The sequence below is a fragment of the Gymnoscopelus braueri genome (genome assembly GCF_963280865.1).
Source record: "Gymnoscopelus braueri genome assembly, chromosome: 1".
In the NCBI taxonomy this organism is placed as follows: Eukaryota; Metazoa; Chordata; class Actinopteri; order Myctophiformes; family Myctophidae; genus Gymnoscopelus; species Gymnoscopelus braueri.
Genome location: NC_137603.1, coordinates 13516695 through 13535330, shown reverse-complemented (window position 1 = coordinate 13535330; position 18636 = coordinate 13516695). Strand labels below are relative to the sequence as shown.

The 18636-nt window shown below is 39.1% G+C and overlaps 2 protein-coding genes across 3 annotated transcripts; one reads left to right on the top strand and one right to left on the bottom strand.

Annotated features, from left to right (window-relative positions):
* The first annotated feature begins 1576 nt into the window (after nucleotides 1–1576).
* LOC308087733 (LIM and senescent cell antigen-like-containing domain protein 1) lies at nucleotides 1577–12893 on the top strand. Of its 2 annotated transcripts, none has more exons than XM_080431856.1 (10): nucleotides 1577–1725; nucleotides 3288–3447; nucleotides 3538–3604; nucleotides 4129–4249; nucleotides 4604–4753; nucleotides 6598–6748; nucleotides 7216–7308; nucleotides 7499–7547; nucleotides 8505–8580; nucleotides 10702–12893. In XM_080431856.1, exons 1-10 carry the CDS (start codon nucleotides 1697–1699, stop codon nucleotides 10814–10816), a joined length of 1011 nt encoding a protein of 336 aa, XP_080287982.1. In that variant the 5' UTR covers nucleotides 1577–1696; the 3' UTR covers nucleotides 10817–12893. The 2 variants fall into 2 exon arrangements, with proteins under 2 accessions (XP_080287982.1, XP_080287983.1); XM_080431857.1 differs by lacking the exon at nucleotides 10702–12893 and adding an exon at nucleotides 8858–9225.
* Nucleotides 12894–14054: 1161 nt separating this feature from the next.
* On the bottom strand, nucleotides 14055–18345 carry nkpd1 (NTPase, KAP family P-loop domain containing 1). The gene is made up of 4 exons (XM_080425871.1): nucleotides 18233–18345; nucleotides 17564–17892; nucleotides 15937–17424; nucleotides 14055–14839 (listed from the first exon to the last, which is right to left on the bottom strand). Exons 1-4 carry the CDS (start codon nucleotides 18252–18254, stop codon nucleotides 14558–14560), a joined length of 2121 nt encoding a protein of 706 aa, XP_080281997.1. The 5' UTR covers nucleotides 18255–18345; the 3' UTR covers nucleotides 14055–14557.
* Nucleotides 18346–18636: the final 291 nt, after the last annotated feature.

The following is an 18636-nucleotide window of genomic DNA, read 5'->3' as shown; positions in this document are numbered from 1 at the left end:
GCATCATCTGTCAAGACTGTACACAGCCATTTTCAATTTAGTCAATAACTCACTTCCTGTTTCAGATAATTTCAGGCACCCCTTCTAGGATGTCTTAGGATGACCCAAGGGACATGTATGCCATTATGAGATTCTTTAGTTGTCTTTTGAGTCAATCGACAACACTGTAGGCGGTCATTTTCAATTTTGTCAATGACTCACTTCCTGTTTAAGATTTTTTTGGGCACCCCTTCTGGGATGTTTTGGGATGACCCAAGGGACATGTATGCCAAATTGTATGCTTTTATGAGATTCTTTAGTTGTCTTTTGAGTCAATAGATAACACTGTAGGCGGCCATTTTCAATTTTGTCAATAACTCAGTTCCTGCTTAAGATTTCTTTGGGCACCCCTTCTAGGATGTCTTAGGATGACCAAAAAGACATGTGTGCCAAATTGTATGCTTTTATGAGATTCTTTAGTTGTCTTTTGAGTCAATCGACAACACTAGGCGGCCATTTTCAATTTAGTCAATAACTCACTTCCTGTTTCAGATTCCTTTGGGCACCCCTTCTAGGATGTCTTAGGATGACCCAAGGGACATATGTGCCAAATGTTATGCTTTTTGGAGATTCTTTTGGTGTCTTTTGAGTCAACGGTCAACAGTTTAGGTGGCCATTTTGAATTTTGTCCATAAGTCACTTCCTGTTTAAGATTTTTTTGGGCACCCCTTCTAGGATGTTTTAGGATGACCCAAGGGACATCTGTATCAAATTTCATGCTTTTATCCGCCGCGTAACGATTTGGCCATTTTTTGTGCTTAGTACCCCCTACTATGGGGGAAACTCATTGCATTTGTGGTGCCCCCAATGGGCAGAAGTGAAAGCACTTACGGACATGCGCTCTATAGAGACCCCTGAACATGGTCCTTTGGTGAATACTTTTTCTCCCTTAATAGTGACTCCCTGTAGTATGTGACAATGTGGCAGGTATTACACACTAGACTAGACTCAACAAGTTCAAGGACCTATAAGACTCCACACCATGCCTGGTCGCCCCCAGGTGGTGAGGATGGGCTCCCCAACACCTCAGCCAAGAGCATCAGTAGATGTGAGATTCCCTCCAATCCATCCAGGATACTATACACTGATCATTGTGTCAGTAAAGCCTGTAGAATGATTGTCAAGGATGTCAACTGTTTCAACTGCTAACAAGGGAATCTCACAGTGTGCTATCGTTATAGTATATTATTTTATTCATTGATACAAATAGTTATGTATATATAACTATTGTTACTCCATTAAAGCAATTTTTATTTTTTGTCTTTGTGCTACAATGCAGAGTCAAAACCAAAGGATTTGACTTTGGAACCCATACATGAGATGTATTGAAGAAGTAAACAAATACAATCTTGAATCTTGAAACTTCAAGCTTTATTCTTCTTTTCTTTTCCATTTTTTCTTCTTTTTTTTTTTTACAAATAAAAAAATGCCTATAATGCCATCCACAAAATAAGGACACTAGGTTTGGAAGTCTTCACATATGACACACCATGAACGGAAGTTATCAGACACTCCCTGTGTGTGGGTGGACCCCCAGCCTAGTCAGTCCATAGCGCAGCACAGCAGACACAACAAGCAACTGGGACACTGGCCTGTTGCCAAATGAGCAAAACAACTGCATGAAACAACATTTACAACATTGCGGTGCAAAGAGGTGATGCTGGGCGTCGCTGGAATGACGGGCAAGTAAGTTACGTGTTTTTTAATTAAATAAACCTTATACTAAACCAACCTAGTTTTAGTACTTGTGGCGTTAGCTGCTAGAGTAGCTAACTTTACGGTAGTTTAGTCTCACGCTCCAGCAGGCTGTAAAAAAAGGGAACCACCATCAAACGGGCGTTTTTACTATTGACGATACACTTGTTAAAAGACCCAGCAGCTACTAGTCTGTCTAGCAGGCGTGTGGTTTCACTGCAAGCAGCTGGAGTTGACATCCATCCCTTGTAGACCTGCTTGTCTCCTCAGCTAACGTTAGCCTGCCTGCTAGCGAGCGTAGGGAGGTGAGTGGGCGATGGAATCCTAGCATACAGATGCAAATCGGTCCACTCATCTGTTGCAGTGGAGTCTCGAGTGGTGTGTTGTCATAATATCCGAATGAAAGCAGACATAATTGCCCCCCAGCGGCGTTGGCGATTCTTTGAATTATTCTGGCAGGATGGGGCATCTTTAGCCTTGGATCAAGACTCTAATCATAGATGTATTATTTTATCGAGTCTGACTTTTACATATCATTATCTATGAATGAACTACCAGAAACATGCTCACTGTATGGGGAAAGGAAAAGAGATGTTTAGGCTTTTATGCTTCTAAGATTGAATATAGTATGAAAAAGTATCCAAGTTGGTCAACAAAGATCCAGCGATTGTTTACTAGTACTACAGAATATGTATTATTCATCAGGACAGCGTTATAACTTTCTTATTGTATTTTTCATATTCAGTTTAGTTGTCTGATTCATAATTGATCTGAGCCTGTTATTGAAACTGGATTTTTCCCGATGAATTGAGTACAAGGGACCCCAATGGAAACAAGCCATAGGCTTTCTTGGGCCATAGGTTTTCTCTTAGCAGACCTTGTATTGAACTGTACTTTCCTGTGCTTTTTTTGCAAACTGCTAATAAAGTATTCAATCAATCAGTCAATCGATTAGATGGTGGGGGGCAGCATACAGTCTAATAATTTATACTGTGTAAATCAACCTTTTGAGACAGATCTTTTGACTCATTGATGTAAGTAATGTGGAACGTCTCACAGGCTGTGAACCATTAGTCTGAAACCTCCTGAAATGTCTAGCGGCTAATGTATTGACAAATATAAATGCCCAGAGCTATGAGTCATGTGCCAACTTGTCTTGCACACAATATAAACTTAGAATTTGTGCCCCTATTTGCGCTGGACTAACCCCCGGACCGCCCATCTCAAAATATTTTGTTCCAGGGACCCCCAGAAGCAAAGATATGAGTTACAAATGTTCGCTTTAAAAAATATATATGTTCAAAGATTTTCACAAAATGTTCACGATAAAAAAAAATAGCAGATCTACAAGCTCATAGTGCGGCACTCGGTGCCGCACTATGAGCTTGTATATCTGCTATTTTTCAATAGCCAAATAAATCTAAATGCGTTCCCGGTCTTAATGGGATAAAGTTTATCTTCTAACCTCATATGAATTAATTAATTAATTATTGAAGTTAGTACCACTTCGGTGAATGTCTGCTCAGAAGCGTCTGTTTTCTTGTCACTTCCAGCACCATGGCGAACGCCCTGGCCAACGCAGCCTGCGAGCGCTGTAAGAGTGGCTTTGGAGCGGCTGAAAAGATTGTCAATAGTAATGGGGAGCTCTACCACGAGCATTGCTTTGTGTGTGCCCAGTGCTTCCAGCAGTTCCCTGAAGGACTCTTCTATGAGGTAGCTCCTTAAAAAAAAAGGCTAATTATTAAATTAGGTAGCCTCTCTTTGGCTGTTTTAAAATATGGAATATCTTTTGTTTCGTTGCAGTTTGAAGGCAGGAAGTACTGTGAGCATGATTTCCAAATGCTCTTTGCTCCTTGCTGCCACCAGTGTGGTGAGTATTACACTACTGCACACACGCTCACACACACACACACACACACACACACACACACACACACACACACACACACACACACACACACACACACACACACACACTGAAAAAGTGCTCAGAACACTGACTCATACATCTTCCTATATTAAAATTGGCTTAAGGGAGGACCGGTGGGCGGGCGGACCACGTCGTCACACTCATGTCACTATTACTCAGCCATAACCACATAAGAAGTTCCCAATGCAGCTATGTCCAAATATGGAGTGTGTTGGCTTACGTCAACTTGTCGTCATGGCATCAGGCGCAAACAAATCACTCGGCTCCATATATGGCCACAAAAGGAGGCGTGCCCATAAATGGGTATATACTGATGACATCAGAGATCTCCATATATGGGCATAAAAGGGACATGAACTGACAGATACAGAGATCTCCATATATGGGCATATTGGTCGGATCGGCAGTGACGTAGGTAACTAGAGGTTCGTTTACATAATTAGGTCTTTTTGTCATTGTCCCAGGTGAGTTCATCATTGGTCGTGTGATTAAGGCCATGAACAATAGCTGGCACCCTGACTGCTTCTGCTGTGATATATGCCAGGCTGTGCTTGCTGATGTGGGATTTGTTAAGAATGCTGGCAGGTTGGTAGTTTTTATTTTTACTTTTTCTATACAGTAATGGCAACCCATAATGCATTACAATCACGATCACACCCTAAAAGCAGAGGCACAATACAAATGTTGGGATGTTATAAAGACTGGAATGTAAAGTAGTGATGCTGTAGATGTTAAATGAGTTAACCACTTAAGCCATATGTACTCCATCATGAAAATAGCCGATCTACAAGCTCTGCTATTTTTGTTATTTTTGAAAAAGTGTAAAAAAAATAGAAAAATAAAGGATGTAATTTTCTTGCCCATAATGATGCTCGCCAGGGTGAAAGTGGTTAAATTATCACTAAATTCTGTGGTCGCGGTCTTGGCCCTCCCCTTTAGGCACCTTTGCCGTCCGTGCCATAACCGAGAGAAGGCTAGAGGTCTGGGAAAGTACATCTGTCAGAAGTGCCACGCCATCATTGAGGAGCAGCCACTTATCTTCAAGAATGATCCCTATCATCCTGACCACTTTAACTGCAACAACTGTGGGTGAGTCTTACCAGGCTACTTCTCCACACAGAAAACCGACCATTCGGTTAAAGGACGACTTCACCCGTTTTCAACCTATCTTCATATGATATAATTTATCAATTGCTCATGATAAAATGGTACCATTTGTTACCAGCTCGCAGGGCTGATCATTGAAGAGACGCTACAACTAGTCATACATTTTTCCTCATTGGCTGGTCTAGGTATAAGGTTAGCTAATGAGGGCTCGCCAATGGCATCACATGTCCTCTCAGAATATGGCATCCAAACAACTACGCAGCATGTGGGGATCTAACTACGGATGCGTGTTCGGCCACTGTATCTTTATGGTAAATCTGTGGCGCTGTTCCTCACTCGCGCAGCCAATCAAAGGGCTAGCTCCGTAAGAATCACAGACTGACAAATATGGTTTTATTTAACGATAGAACGCAAGAGTACATTACTAAACACATGTATGACACAGTGTATTTAGTCAGAATGCTATGCTGGCCATGTTCGATGGAGGAAATGGTTATGGGACGTTTGTAATTTGCATATCCGGTCTAGAGCGGACACGGAAACAGCTGTTTGTGTTCATGTATGTGTGATTGGAAATGATCGGATACAGTAGGAGTTTACCGAGACCACCCCTCCCCCATTTGACGGCGTTGTCAGCGCTCTGTCTGATACAATAGCTTAGTTAAATTATCAGAAACTCTGCGCTCAGGCCAGGATTATATTGCATAAATGTTTTTATTTTAATAAGAATGACATTCGCTATGTCTCTGAAACATTGTATCTGACAGTACTTTTCAAGGGGTTTATTGCTACGAGCTGATCTATATGACTGTCATTTATTGTTTCTACTCGGGTCTGTGTGGAGGGCTGTGGACGCTTCAAAAACCTGCCTACCAGTGACATCGTCGTTTGGCAGATATTTGTTTCCAAACGAGATTTCAAATTCGATTTTTATTAACGCGAGAACACTGGCTTCCATTTATAGCATGCTAACTTTCCAGAAATAGAAAGCCTGCCGTTTCTATTAGCTTGGATTTCCCATCGATGATGTTGCTGGTAGGCGGGTTTCTGAACTATCCACAACCCTCCTCTGAGACATATAGACAAAAATGTTACCATATTATAATGAGCATTAGTGAGTACCAATTATTATATAAAGAGAGGTTGGAAATGGGTGAAGTCGTCCTTTAACTCTGGACATGTAAAAGAAGGACCCATAAGGTTCTGTTTATTTAACTGTAAGCTTTCTGAGTTACATGAACACTCTGGATTTTGCGGTTCATCCTTAACTTCATATCAGTTCTACACAAACGTTCAATTATGAGTCTTGAGTGAATTGCTGTAAGCCAGGTGTTCCCAAACAGTTTCAGCCAGAGAACCAAAAGAGAAATTTGGTATCTCCCCAGTCCCCACGACCCAAACGTACAAAAATACACTACGAATTATCCGCTTATACCCTATTTCAAAAGTAGTGAAAATAGCTGATATACAAGCTCACAAGCATTGTGAGCGTGTAGATCTTCTATTTTCAAAAAAATAAATAAATGTCTTTTAATTTCTGAAAATGTTTTCCTTTCCTTTTTTAAATTTATTTCTGAAAACTGTTTGAATCATAAAAATAAAATAAAAAAGAAGTAAAAAAAAATGCAGAAAAAAATATACATACAATATTCACTTAAGTTGTAACCCATAAAAACAGGTTCTGCAACCCAAAATGGGTCATGGCCCCATGTTTGGAAACCCCTGCTGTTAGCCATCTATCTCTGATCTTGTAAGAAAGAACATTTCTGTACAGAGAAGCCATCTTCTCTGCTGAAGAATGGAGTTAATCGTTTGTCCTTCTGCAGCAAGGAGCTGACATCTGATGCAAGGGAACTGAAGGGAGAGCTCTTCTGTTTGCCCTGCCATGACAAGATGGGTGTACCAATCTGTGGCGCCTGTAGGAGACCCATCGAGGGACGTGTTGTCAATGCCATGGGCAAACAATGGCATGTGGAGGTTTGTGAGAGAGAAGAATACTAGATCATTGGTCTTTCACATGTCTTAATTACAGTACTTTGATGGATGGAAAATAATTGATTCCAATATTTGCTTATTTCTTTGTCTCATGCAAGTATTGAGGATCAGCCTGATTTGAGTCAGTCAAAATTACTTGCTAAATTATCCCCAGCCAGTTTGAATGTCCGTGAGATTTCTTCAAGGCTTAAATCAACAATTTAGTTCTACAAAATTTAGGACAGAGTATCAGTTTCTCTGTTGCTATTTATAGGTATCATTTTAATAGCTTGTCTAACTAGGGCTATATTGTTTATAATAGAGCGTGAAATAACTGGAGATCTGTGCCTTGTGGCAGTGTGACATCTGCATGAGCGGTGGCATTCTTAGTGCCAGGTCAATGGTAAGTACCTGAATGCTTCCAGCCGTGCCTAATATAGGCTGCTGTGTGCTTGTGTGTGTGTTTACAGCATTTTGTGTGTGCTAAGTGTGAGAAGCCTTTCCTGGGTCACCGCCATTACGAGAGGAAGGGCTTGGCTTACTGTGAGACTCACTATAACCAGGTAAAAATATGTTTTTGGATGTCTTTAATCTTGGTAGAAGTAGTTTGTGTCATTTGATATAAGACAACTCTTGATAATTGACACTAAACTAACTGATCCGTGTGCACCTTGAATGACCTCATAGTATCATGTGATTTCTGCTTTATAAACATAATCTATAATAACCTGTGTTCAATTCTCACCTATAAAGCTCTTTGGCGATGTGTGCTATCACTGCAACCGTGTGATTGAAGGCGATGGTAAGGATGAACATGACAAAACTCTGCTTAGAATATTATTATTTGTGTGCAGTACTTGGGCTGAACAATTTAATAATTTTCAAACCAAAATCGCGATTTGAAACCACACGATTAGCAAATCCCCCGTTCCCCCGCACACATGTGAAGCATGGTTACATAAGGTGCATTTTTTTTTGCCTTGAGCATAATGAAAGTAAGTCAGCGATATAAGGTACATTTTCCTTGACAATAATGAAAGGCAGACAATACCAGAATGTGTCTGAATAGAAAAACTTTATTTCTAATAAGCAAAATAAAGGGAAAATGTTGGAAATATACTTTTTTAACTGTACCAAAACCGTGACCCAAAGACAGAGGTTTGAACCGAACCATGAGCTAACTGAACCGTTGCATGTCTAGTTAGTAACATTCCATTGCTTTTTAAATGTATTACAGAATGTGCAATGCCCTCTCCGACCACTTGAGAGCCCCACAGTCTTACATACGCTTTTAAAAATGGACTAAGAACACTCCTCTTAGTTCTTAGTTTTTTCCTTAGGTCTTTTTTCCTATGCCTTGAATTTAATTTAATTTAACTTAGTTTTTAATCAACTTTTTACTGCAAGTAGGGTCTTATGTTGACGTGTTTTTTTTTGCTTTTGCATTTTTATTATGCCATTGTTTTTAAACACTGTAGCACTTTGAGATTTGTAAAAATGTAATGTACATTACAAATAAAATGTATTATTATTATTATTACAACAAATATTTAACTGAAGCTTGCCTTTTTATAATCGCAAATCAAAATGCAATCGCAATATTGGTCAGAAAAATTCGCAATTTTATATTTTCTCAAAATCGTTCAGCCCTATGTAGCACCTAGGCATTGCAATACAGTTGTATAAAGCTCTCCTCCTAGATTATTATTCACTTGTAAATCATTCCACCTCAACTGTTATCGTTTCTTCTGTCAACCAGTGGTGTCGGCCCTGAACAAAGCCTGGTGTGTCAGTTGTTTCTCTTGCTCTACCTGCAACACAAAACTTACCCTCAAGTAAGTTAAAATGGCACGAATTACATCTCTCTCTCTCTCTCTCTGACTCATCCTGACCTGTATTTGGATGTTAATCCAGAGTATAATTGGTCCTCTCTGTTATCTGTAGACGTTTTGCTTTACTAGTCCTACTAACTTCTTCCTCCTGGCACTTAAATTCAATCTACTCTTCTCCTCCCCTCCCTTGTTTGACTTCCGCCCTTGTCTTTCTATTTTCCTGTCTCATTTCTCTTCCTCTGATACTCTTCCTTACCTCTGTGCCTCGAACCTACCCCAGAGAAAAGTTTGTGGAAATTGACCTGAAGCCAGTGTGTAAGCAATGCTATGAGCACATGCCTGAAGAGCTGAAACGCCGCTTGGCCCGACGTGAGCGTGACGCCAAAGGCGGCAAGAAAAAACCTACCATCTGTCTGTAGCTTTCTTTATTCTCTTTCCTCTCAGCACTCTTTCATTCCTTTTCCATCTGTTGGTTAGTGCCATCTCTACCTTGCATTGTCATTTATCATACTCTTGATTTTACATACAGTAGGAGTCATTTTACCATTTGAATCTTTAAATGTCATCATATAATGCCTGAGTTTCACCATGTGTGTACTTTTGCATTGATTCTTTAAAGGCGCTCATAAGTTATATTTATTTAGTTGAAATAAGTGTTAAATAGCTCGATATTCCCATAGCCTTCATTGCTATAGACTAGAGTATAGAGTGTTTGTTCAATAACAGGGGTCTTCCTGTCTCTCCAGTTATTTAGTAAACAGAAAAGACATTTTCAGTTTGAGATGCCGATTTGATCCAATCAGGACAGAGAACTCATACAGGATACAGAATAAACAAGTGCATTTGGAAGTGATTAAACACATAAATGAGCAGACAAAATTGGAGCTGGAACACAAGCTGATGAATTATGTTTGTGGGGTTCTCTCTCCTGATTGGATGAAATTTGTATCCCACCGATGTTTACTAAATAGCTGGAGAGACTGGGAGACCCCAGTTACTGAACAAACACTCTGTCGCAATGATTACTATCGGAATATAGAGCTTTCATTTTTCAACAACAAACAACGAAAATAAACCACTTATAGCACCTTTTGATCAGAGTGCCATTGTTTTGTCAAGACGTTGTGAGGATCATGACTGTACATGAGGAAATTGGTTTGTTTTGATGCACACAGTTTTGTTAACTGGTCACTGAAAGGATAGGCTTGCATGTTAAGACATAAAATGTCAATTCCCTTCATTTATAGTCTTGTGTAGCACAACGTATTATTATTATGAAGCTGCTGAATCTTTTCTGTGGGCTTAGGCACAGAACGACAGGGAATTTCTTTAGGCCTTCAAAAACATGATAAAGCTCCATTTCATGTTTTGAATAATAGCAAAATCGCATTTGATTTGGAACTTTTTTCAATTGCCAGAGTACATAGTACAACTATTTGGAAACGGAATTACATTTCCAGAGAACAGGAAGCTCATAGTTGTAGCCTGGCTGATGCATTTCTTGGCAGGGAGGCAAAACTCAGGACAACACTAGTGCAAATGCAGAAGTGCAAAACTTGAGTCAATAAAAGCTGATGGAAAGCATGATTTGTGAACTTTTTATGATAGATCATGCTGTATAAATAGCATATAAAGACATCTCTGACTATACTGTGAGTTTCCTGTTTTAAGATTTATCATGGTTTTTGAAGGCCAACATGTTGACTGTGTTTAAGGCCAGTGAGAAATGCTGCAGTTTCTCAACACTAAAAGCTATCGGGGAGGTTGTGCTATGCATGATTATACATAATGGGAATAAACATTTTAATATGGTCTGGGTTGAAAAAGAGCAAACCCTCTTACGTTATTATCAGAGGTTGAGTGTGTCTCTCGCCAATGTTGACCATAGTTTGGTGTGAGGGCAATGTGATCCAAGTTCTGCTGACATGGCCGATAAGCCACCCAATAATTTTAAACCACTTTAATATCACAGATCATGTATTGTCTTGTGGCTGTAATGTATGATGTTCATGGGTGAATGGGTGGTTGTTCCCTTGCTAAATGTTGGTTTAAAGTGGGCAAGATATAAGCTATTAGGTCAATTCAGGTATTGATATTGTCTTTCCTTTCTCTTTGTGTTTGCAGAAACAAGTTTGTGGAGTTTGACATGAAGCCTGTGTGTAAGAAATGTTATGAGAAGTTCCCTCTGGAGCTGAAGAAAAGGCTAAAGAAACTGGCTGAAGCTGTTGGACGCAAGTAAACCTCCGCTGTCTACACAAATTGGGGGTTTCGCTATACAGTAAATTCACTGTTCATTTTACTGATGTAAATTCACATTCAGAAATTTGCTGTGTATTAACAAAAAAACTCTCCCAAGTTGAAGGCGGTTGTGTGGACTCGTGAAATATAGCTAAGAAAATCCCCAGCATTTACAATCAAACATGTCAAAATGTATCATTACTAAAATGTCTTAATTATGTCACCCAGGTCATACATTTTAATGTTGGCAGATGATATGACAATGTCAGGTTCTTGGGGATAAAAGTAATGCCAAACAAATAGGTACTATATTCCTTCCATTGTAATTGGCCTCATTGAAAATTGTTTGACATGCACGTGCCTCTTAATTCAGATTTAATGTATTATTGTATTTTTTTATTTTATTTTTTACAATACAAAAGCTGATATATAATATGTTATGCATTCAGCAACCTTTTTGGTAACACTTCCTGTGAAGCCCATATCTATAAGCATTATAAACATATAATGCATTATAATCTCAGAACAGCACTGTCTAAATGTAGTTATAAGAACAATCATAACATATAATGCATGTTATAATGACTTATACGGTCATAAGGTGAAGTATAAATGGTAAATGCTGCATTTATATAGCACGTTTCTACAAAGCCCTTTTACAATGTATTGTAATTGGCTTATGTCACTGTATAATTATAGTTATAATAACTAATACAATCATAACACAAGCATTTTATAATGATGTAAGGTCAAGTATCATAACACTTCATAATTACTGGTCACTCACAGACATTTTCTTTTGACCAGGATCATAGTATTACTTCCATATAGTTCTAATATTTTATAAATTTACAATAATCACTGTTATGCATTATAGTATACTTATAAGTCACTATACATGGTGATTGGGTGCTGAACGTATCTGTGTCACTTTAGATTTCTTTGGCTATTAAAAAATAGCAGATATACAAGCTCATAGCCGAGTGCCGCGCTATGAGCTTGAGCTTGTAGATCTGCTATTTTTGAAAAATCTTGAAATATTTTTAGGATTTAGATTTAGATTTAGATTTTTTTAAAGAATCACCTAAGGTCTTAATGGGTTAAGGGAAGGCTTTAAGGCATTGCATTAAGTCTATGCAACACAAAGTTTCTGCCTACACCTTCAGGAATGTCTGTCTATGTTCCTACCTGTTTTTTCTTCTTCAAGCTTAGATGTGTATCTTTTTCCGTATTTCCTGTATTTCATACTGTGGTACTGATATGACAGCTGAATTTTCCTCGCGATCAATAAAGGACTATTTATCTATGGCCACTTAAAGTAACATATGATCACAATGTATTGTAGCAGTGATAATGATACATTGTATAATTATAATGTATTGCACACAAGAAGGAAATTATGAATTATGATTATTATGAAATATTATGCTTATTATATATTATTGTTATGAAGTATTCATGAGTACTAATAACGACAATGATACAGTGTTATTAGCAGATTATGTTCCATCATAATGTTTAATGCACTATAGACATGGGCTTCATAGGAAGTGTTACGACTTTTATTTTGAAAGAGATCGTATTTTGCTTGGAATATTTTTGAATGTCTTTTGTCTTGTGCCTTGAGTATATGAAATATGTATTTAAGGGCAAGTTCAGCGATTTTTAACCTGAATCCTACTGTTCTATTCTGAAAGTCTGACTTAACACTTCCCAATGTGTGTTGTTTGTCAAGAGCTCGCTTTCAGTGGTGCTAGAAAATCTCTGCCAGCCTCATGTAAAATGGCACTTTTTAGAGACTAGCAGGTATTTTCCTATGCCATTGAGAGCATTGGGAAGACCTTCACATCCAATTCTCAATAGAATTCAGGGGAAAAAATCAGCAAAACTGTCCCTTCAATATCAATTTGTTTTATAACATTTCTCTAGACATATATTTCAGATATACGCATACTGTTATGCTGTTTTATCCTAATCCTAATAATCTTCCATTTGCCTTAATCAACATGTAAAGAACATTCAAAAGTGGTATTTCACTTAACATTAATTAATAAACAGTCAACTACATGTATTTTCTTCTTGAGGGATTTTTTTTGAGAGTTGCTTCAAGTACTGTACATGAACATTTCTGAGCAATGGAATCAGAACTCTGCTTCTCTGTATTAAAATAATACAGGTACTCCTCTGTGAATTGTGACTGTTTGCTATTAGGTAGGACTTTGATTAGTCAGAGATGGCTACTACATAATGGCAATTTGCACTTGCAAGGGTAATGTATTGCAAGCATCTGTTTGATACACTCACAACTACTGTAAAATTGCACAGCTTAAACCTAAAAAGCATTGTTTAAAGTGGTTGAAGTCACTCTTTCTGTGATACAAGGGTTGGATTTCTGTTGAAAGGTTAGACATTTACTGATGCTGGAAGTTGATTAAACCCACGTAAATTAATGAAACACTACTTTTAAGATCTGATATACAAATAGTTTGTAAGGGATAATGATTAGACCCTGACGTGAAGCGGAGGGCTCTTACCCTCAAGTGGTTTATTTTTCAATAACGACTAGTTCACTGTTCATTGTCCCGCTTATTGCGTGGCTACATAACATCAATAATTGGATACAAAATACTAAAACAATTTTATTGATTTAAAAAGGATTTAATTGCTTAGTGGTTTGCAAACCTTTTAGGCAGTGCACCCCCTCTACACCCTGACTTAGTTGAATGATGTACTCCCAATCCTCAAAAAGAAATTCTGTCATATGTTCAGCCACATTGAAGAAAAAAAACATCATTCATTACAATTACTTAAATTACAGCTGAAGTGCATTTTAAGAACATTTATTTATTTTAGTTTTTAATTAAAAAAACTAATTAAAAGTTTACAGAGGAAATATTTTCTATTCTTTGTGAAAAATCCCTATTGAAAACATCACAGTGTAATGGTGTAATTATTACAACCATTAAACCAACATAAAATGTTTCCTCTCACACACCCCCTAGTGACAGCTCAATTACCCAAGGGGCACACTCACCCCACTTTGGGAATCCTTATGGTAAAGAAAATAATCCATTAAATTATGCCAGATCCATCCAGCGCAACACTGCCGGCTCGCGAAACTCTGGTAGGAAGTGTTGATCAAATAAACACGATTCTGTTACTGCATTGCCTTTTTCTCGCCTGAAGTGTTTTCAAAAACTTTTTTTTGTATATCATTGAGAATGACATGGTGTGTTTGTATCAGAATCAAGCATTCAACCAAGCTGAGTTGACTTCTTTCCTTGAATAAACAAAACATTTTAAGAGATGTATCGCACACAATACACTTGGAACGACGATCCCCTTATTTATACAAACAATGCTGAATCAGAACAAATACCATACTCTGTTTGTCTTTATGGCAGATTAATGTAAGACAGGCTGCTATGGCCATACAGTATATTTTATTTTCAGTAACACATATGTTATCAGAAACTTACTTGAAATCAATAAACATGTAGATCTTCATTAAGCCTACATTAGAGCTTCCCTAGCAGCTGCCTTTGTGTGTAATATTTTAGGAACCTTTACCATTACTTGACGCAATTACATGAACCCACATAAAAATATTTACAGTAATAAAACTCATATCAGTGCTTTAAATGCCACATACAATTGTAAGTCAATTGCTTAGTGAAGGAAACACAAAATAAAATGACTGTGTTTTGAGTTCATAAGTTTGTACGGTTTCCATACATCACATTCAACTGGTAACCAGACTGTGAGTAGATTGATGATGAGCAAGGTGAGTGGCTCTTAGCTGCTGTTTCCATGGATGATGATGGCTCACTTTTACATCCTTGCTTCGTGGCTGGCGGCTTGAGGGAAAGCCGAGGAAGTGCATTCTGAAAGAGGTCCACTCACCAAAGGTCATTTGAAGGAGCAATTTGAGGTCATCTGCATCTCCGAAAACCAATGCTAGGCCGTCAAGGTGATTGCTTTTCACAACATCAGCATATTTCTCTGGAAAATCGAGCTTCTTCAGCTAGATAGGGACAGAAATGATGATTATACTTAATTGCCAGATTGCTCTGACATTTGTTGTGCAGGATTCACCATTTGCAACACCGAAGACAAAACAAGCAAAACAAAAAACGAGAGAGAGAGAGAGAGAGAGAGAGAGAGAGAGAGAGAGAGAGAGAGAGAGAGAGAGTGTGAGTGAGTGAGTGAGTGAGTGAGTGAGTGAGTGAGAGAGAGAGATGATGTTTTCTTGACAACATAGTGGTCATACTAATGTATGGCTTGTTTGACAACAGTATCGATTCATAGTATGACAGTATGACATACTAGTATGCCAATAATGACATACTGTGTTTTTTGTTTAGTTTTTTAAATCTAATTCAATTACAAATATTTTTTAATACGTTCTTGGGGTGCAACGTTCTGCTTTAAGCATATAGGTTGGTTTAAGTACCTATTTCATTGCTGCTAACACATTGGTGATGTGGGTGAGACATTGGGCTGCTTGTCAAATAGTGCTGTATCTATTGTGTTTTATATCAATAGATCTTTTTGTAAAATAATTGTTATGTGAATGTCTTTTAGAATAAAATGTATATCTGCATTTTATTTTGTTTATTATTTTTATATGATCAATGCATAATGCGTAATATTTATGTGGTCTGATTGTTGCTGTGCAATTACAAGAAAATTATTGATTATTGAACGATTGATTTCAGAAAACATTTGTGCTGCCTTGGCAGAGGTCTGTGCCCTACTGAGTGCTTTTGTTTGTGATATTTGATAATCGATAAAAATTTGCATTGTATCCCCTGGATTCCATTAATGATGTACCCAGGGTCCAGGGAGCAGTTAGGGGTTAAGTGTCTTGCTCAGGGACACTTCGACACATACACTGGAAGAGCAGAGGGTCGAACCGGCACACTTCCAATTAGATCCGGCCATAATAATGAGTATATCTCCATATTTATGTGATACTGTGATATTTACGCAATTACACAAATAATTCTGACAATGCTGTATTTTCCTGCTATGATGACAAACAACATAAATGATGAATGAGATTGTGGTTGCACACAATGTAGCCCATATAAATAGAGATAAAGTGCAAAAGCTTCCTACCTCTTCACAGACATCTTCCACACTCATTTTGATTCTAGTTTTGATTGGCAGAGGGGCTATGGTCCTCATGACACAATCTTTCAGCCGGGATGCCCCTCTGATCTGACTCAACTCCTTTCTTATTGAGCTGTCCAGGTTGACCGTTGATAGTTTAAACGTCTCTAAATCATTTATGGTGAATGGGAAATCCACTCTGAGGAACATCTCAAACATCTCAGGATCTCCATCCTGATCCAGCAGGTCCTCAATCTGTTCCCTCATCAGAGAGAGTTCAGCTCTGGACTCGCTGAAGACCTGCCATAATGTCTTAGACTTGTCAGTGAGGGCCTGGTTCATAGCATCAATTTCGGCTCTTTGGACGTCATCTTCTACACACTGCAATATCCAGCTGAGGCGGCAGGGCCAGTGATTGGCCAAGACCACCCAAGCTGCAATATGCTCTGGTGGAGGAAGCTCTGCCTTCATGGCCTCCATGATTACTGCAGTCACACGGATGGAGTTGATGACCCTTCTCATAGACATGGTGTCATCTAAGACATAGTGGTCTAGGTTATTGTTGTGACTGCCCAGGATGCTCTCAAAAGCAGAGTTGATCAACCTCTCCACTTCATCCTCTCTCAGCTCCAAAGCAGCTGCAGTTTGTTTAATGTGTTTTTTATCTATCAATGGGATGTTTGACTCGATCGTTGTTTGCGCTTGCTCCATTGAATATTCATTTATGGAGGGGTGTGTTGTATCCCTAGTCATCTGTTTATTACCCCTCCTCTGGATGTCTCCAGTAATTTCAGAATGGCCTTGGGTGAGGCTGTAAAACACTTTGCGCCTTGAAATATCACAGAGTGGAGGTACCGTGAAGGACAGAGTAACGATGCGATTTAAGAACGCATATGCTCTGTCCTCTTTACCAAAGCAGCCATCTGCGAAGTTCACTTGCTGGATGAGCACTTCTGGGTTCACTGCCAGCATGGAAATAAAGGGGCTGTCTTCATCTGAGAGGAGGATGTTGATGGCATCCAGCACACCCACGATTTTCTTTGGGGAGCAGCGGTCCAAGTTAGTGATCTTCAGCACGACGCGGATCTTCCTCCTCTCAAACACCTCCATGAAGTGAACAAAGCAGCACAGCAACCACATTTCCTTTTTCACCTCGTTCATGAAGCCCAGCTGGTTGCTGATCCGCTCATTGTCCATCCCCCTCCTGATCTGGTTGTTGTTTAAGATCAGGTTCTTGCCCATCAGGAATATGAATCTCAGAACACCTACAGCGGGGACTCCCAATGCAGCAATGGCCAGGCCTTCCGCAACGTTAACCTGAGATTCAGCTGCTTCATCATCTCCACCCGTCTCAACCTCTACTTTGGGGAAGCCGAGCATCACAAGGAGCACAACCATGACCACAGCTATCAGAAGGATGGAAAGGAAGAGGAGCCACAGAGGGAGGCAGCAGAACTTCTTGGACCGCCATTCTTTCAGGCCATCTTCCACAATCTGATATGTTTTCAGTCATAAACAAAAAATAAACCAAAAAAAAAGAAGGAGAAAGAAAAGGAAGTTAAGCTGAATACAAATTCATATCTAGAGTGACACAATGGCACCAGCAAATTTTGAGACAAGGTAAATTTGCAACCTTTTCCTTGATCTCCTCCTCTTCATCATGCTGGGCCACACGGTATAGTACCAGTGGCAGTTTCCCAAAGCTTTCCTGCATGGCCTCGAGCAGGCGTATCACCAGGCCTGCCCACAGCATGTCGCTGCCTGCAAAATGCCAGGCACTGAAATGCACATAGATGAACCTGACATTCTGCCGCCCCTGGTTCTCTTCGGTCCAAACAGGCTTGTAGAAGAGCAGTCTGCCGATGACAGCTAGAAGACCACCAAGGGAGAGCTTGGCAGAGCGAGGTTTCGATCTTCCCTTATATTGCTGCTCTGTCCTCAAAGCTTCTTGCTCCATGTACACTAGAGAGAGTGATAATGTTTACATATACAGTATATAGGCCTACAGTACATATATATACCTACACTCACACTCACACTCTCACACACACACACACACACACACACACACACACACACACACACACACACACACACACACACACACACACACACACACACACACACACACACACACACACTCACACTCACACTCACACTCACACTCACACATGTATATTACAGATACTGTATATCTATCATATGCCCAGCCTTTATTCTCCTTCTGAGGGGGGTGATAAAAGAACTGAGAGGGTGATAAGCTTGACAGATTAAAATATGGATAGTTTCTCTGCCCACTTACCCTCTATATGTTTGAGGATCATGTTGATTCGACTTTGACATGTAGAGTAGAGTCCCACAGTTGCAGGCGATGAGACTTTTGTAAGGGTCTTGGACAGAGCATAAGCATAGACATCATCTACAGGCACGTTTTCAAAAAAGAAACAGAAAAAAAGACAGGTTACTCATTGACACTCTGTCACTTATTCAAAGAACCTTCACTTAAACATTTTGAACCACAGAAAAAACACAAGGAGTTACACTGAGAAACCGCATAGTAGAGCCACAGTATAGAACTCAGTAACATCTAAATTAATGTTTTCTTAACTCTGCTGTACTGTATAATTATTGTAGCCTCCTTGTGCTTCATCAGTCATGGATAACACAAACAGTTTTTGTTACAGTAAGTTACAGATAAATGCAAAT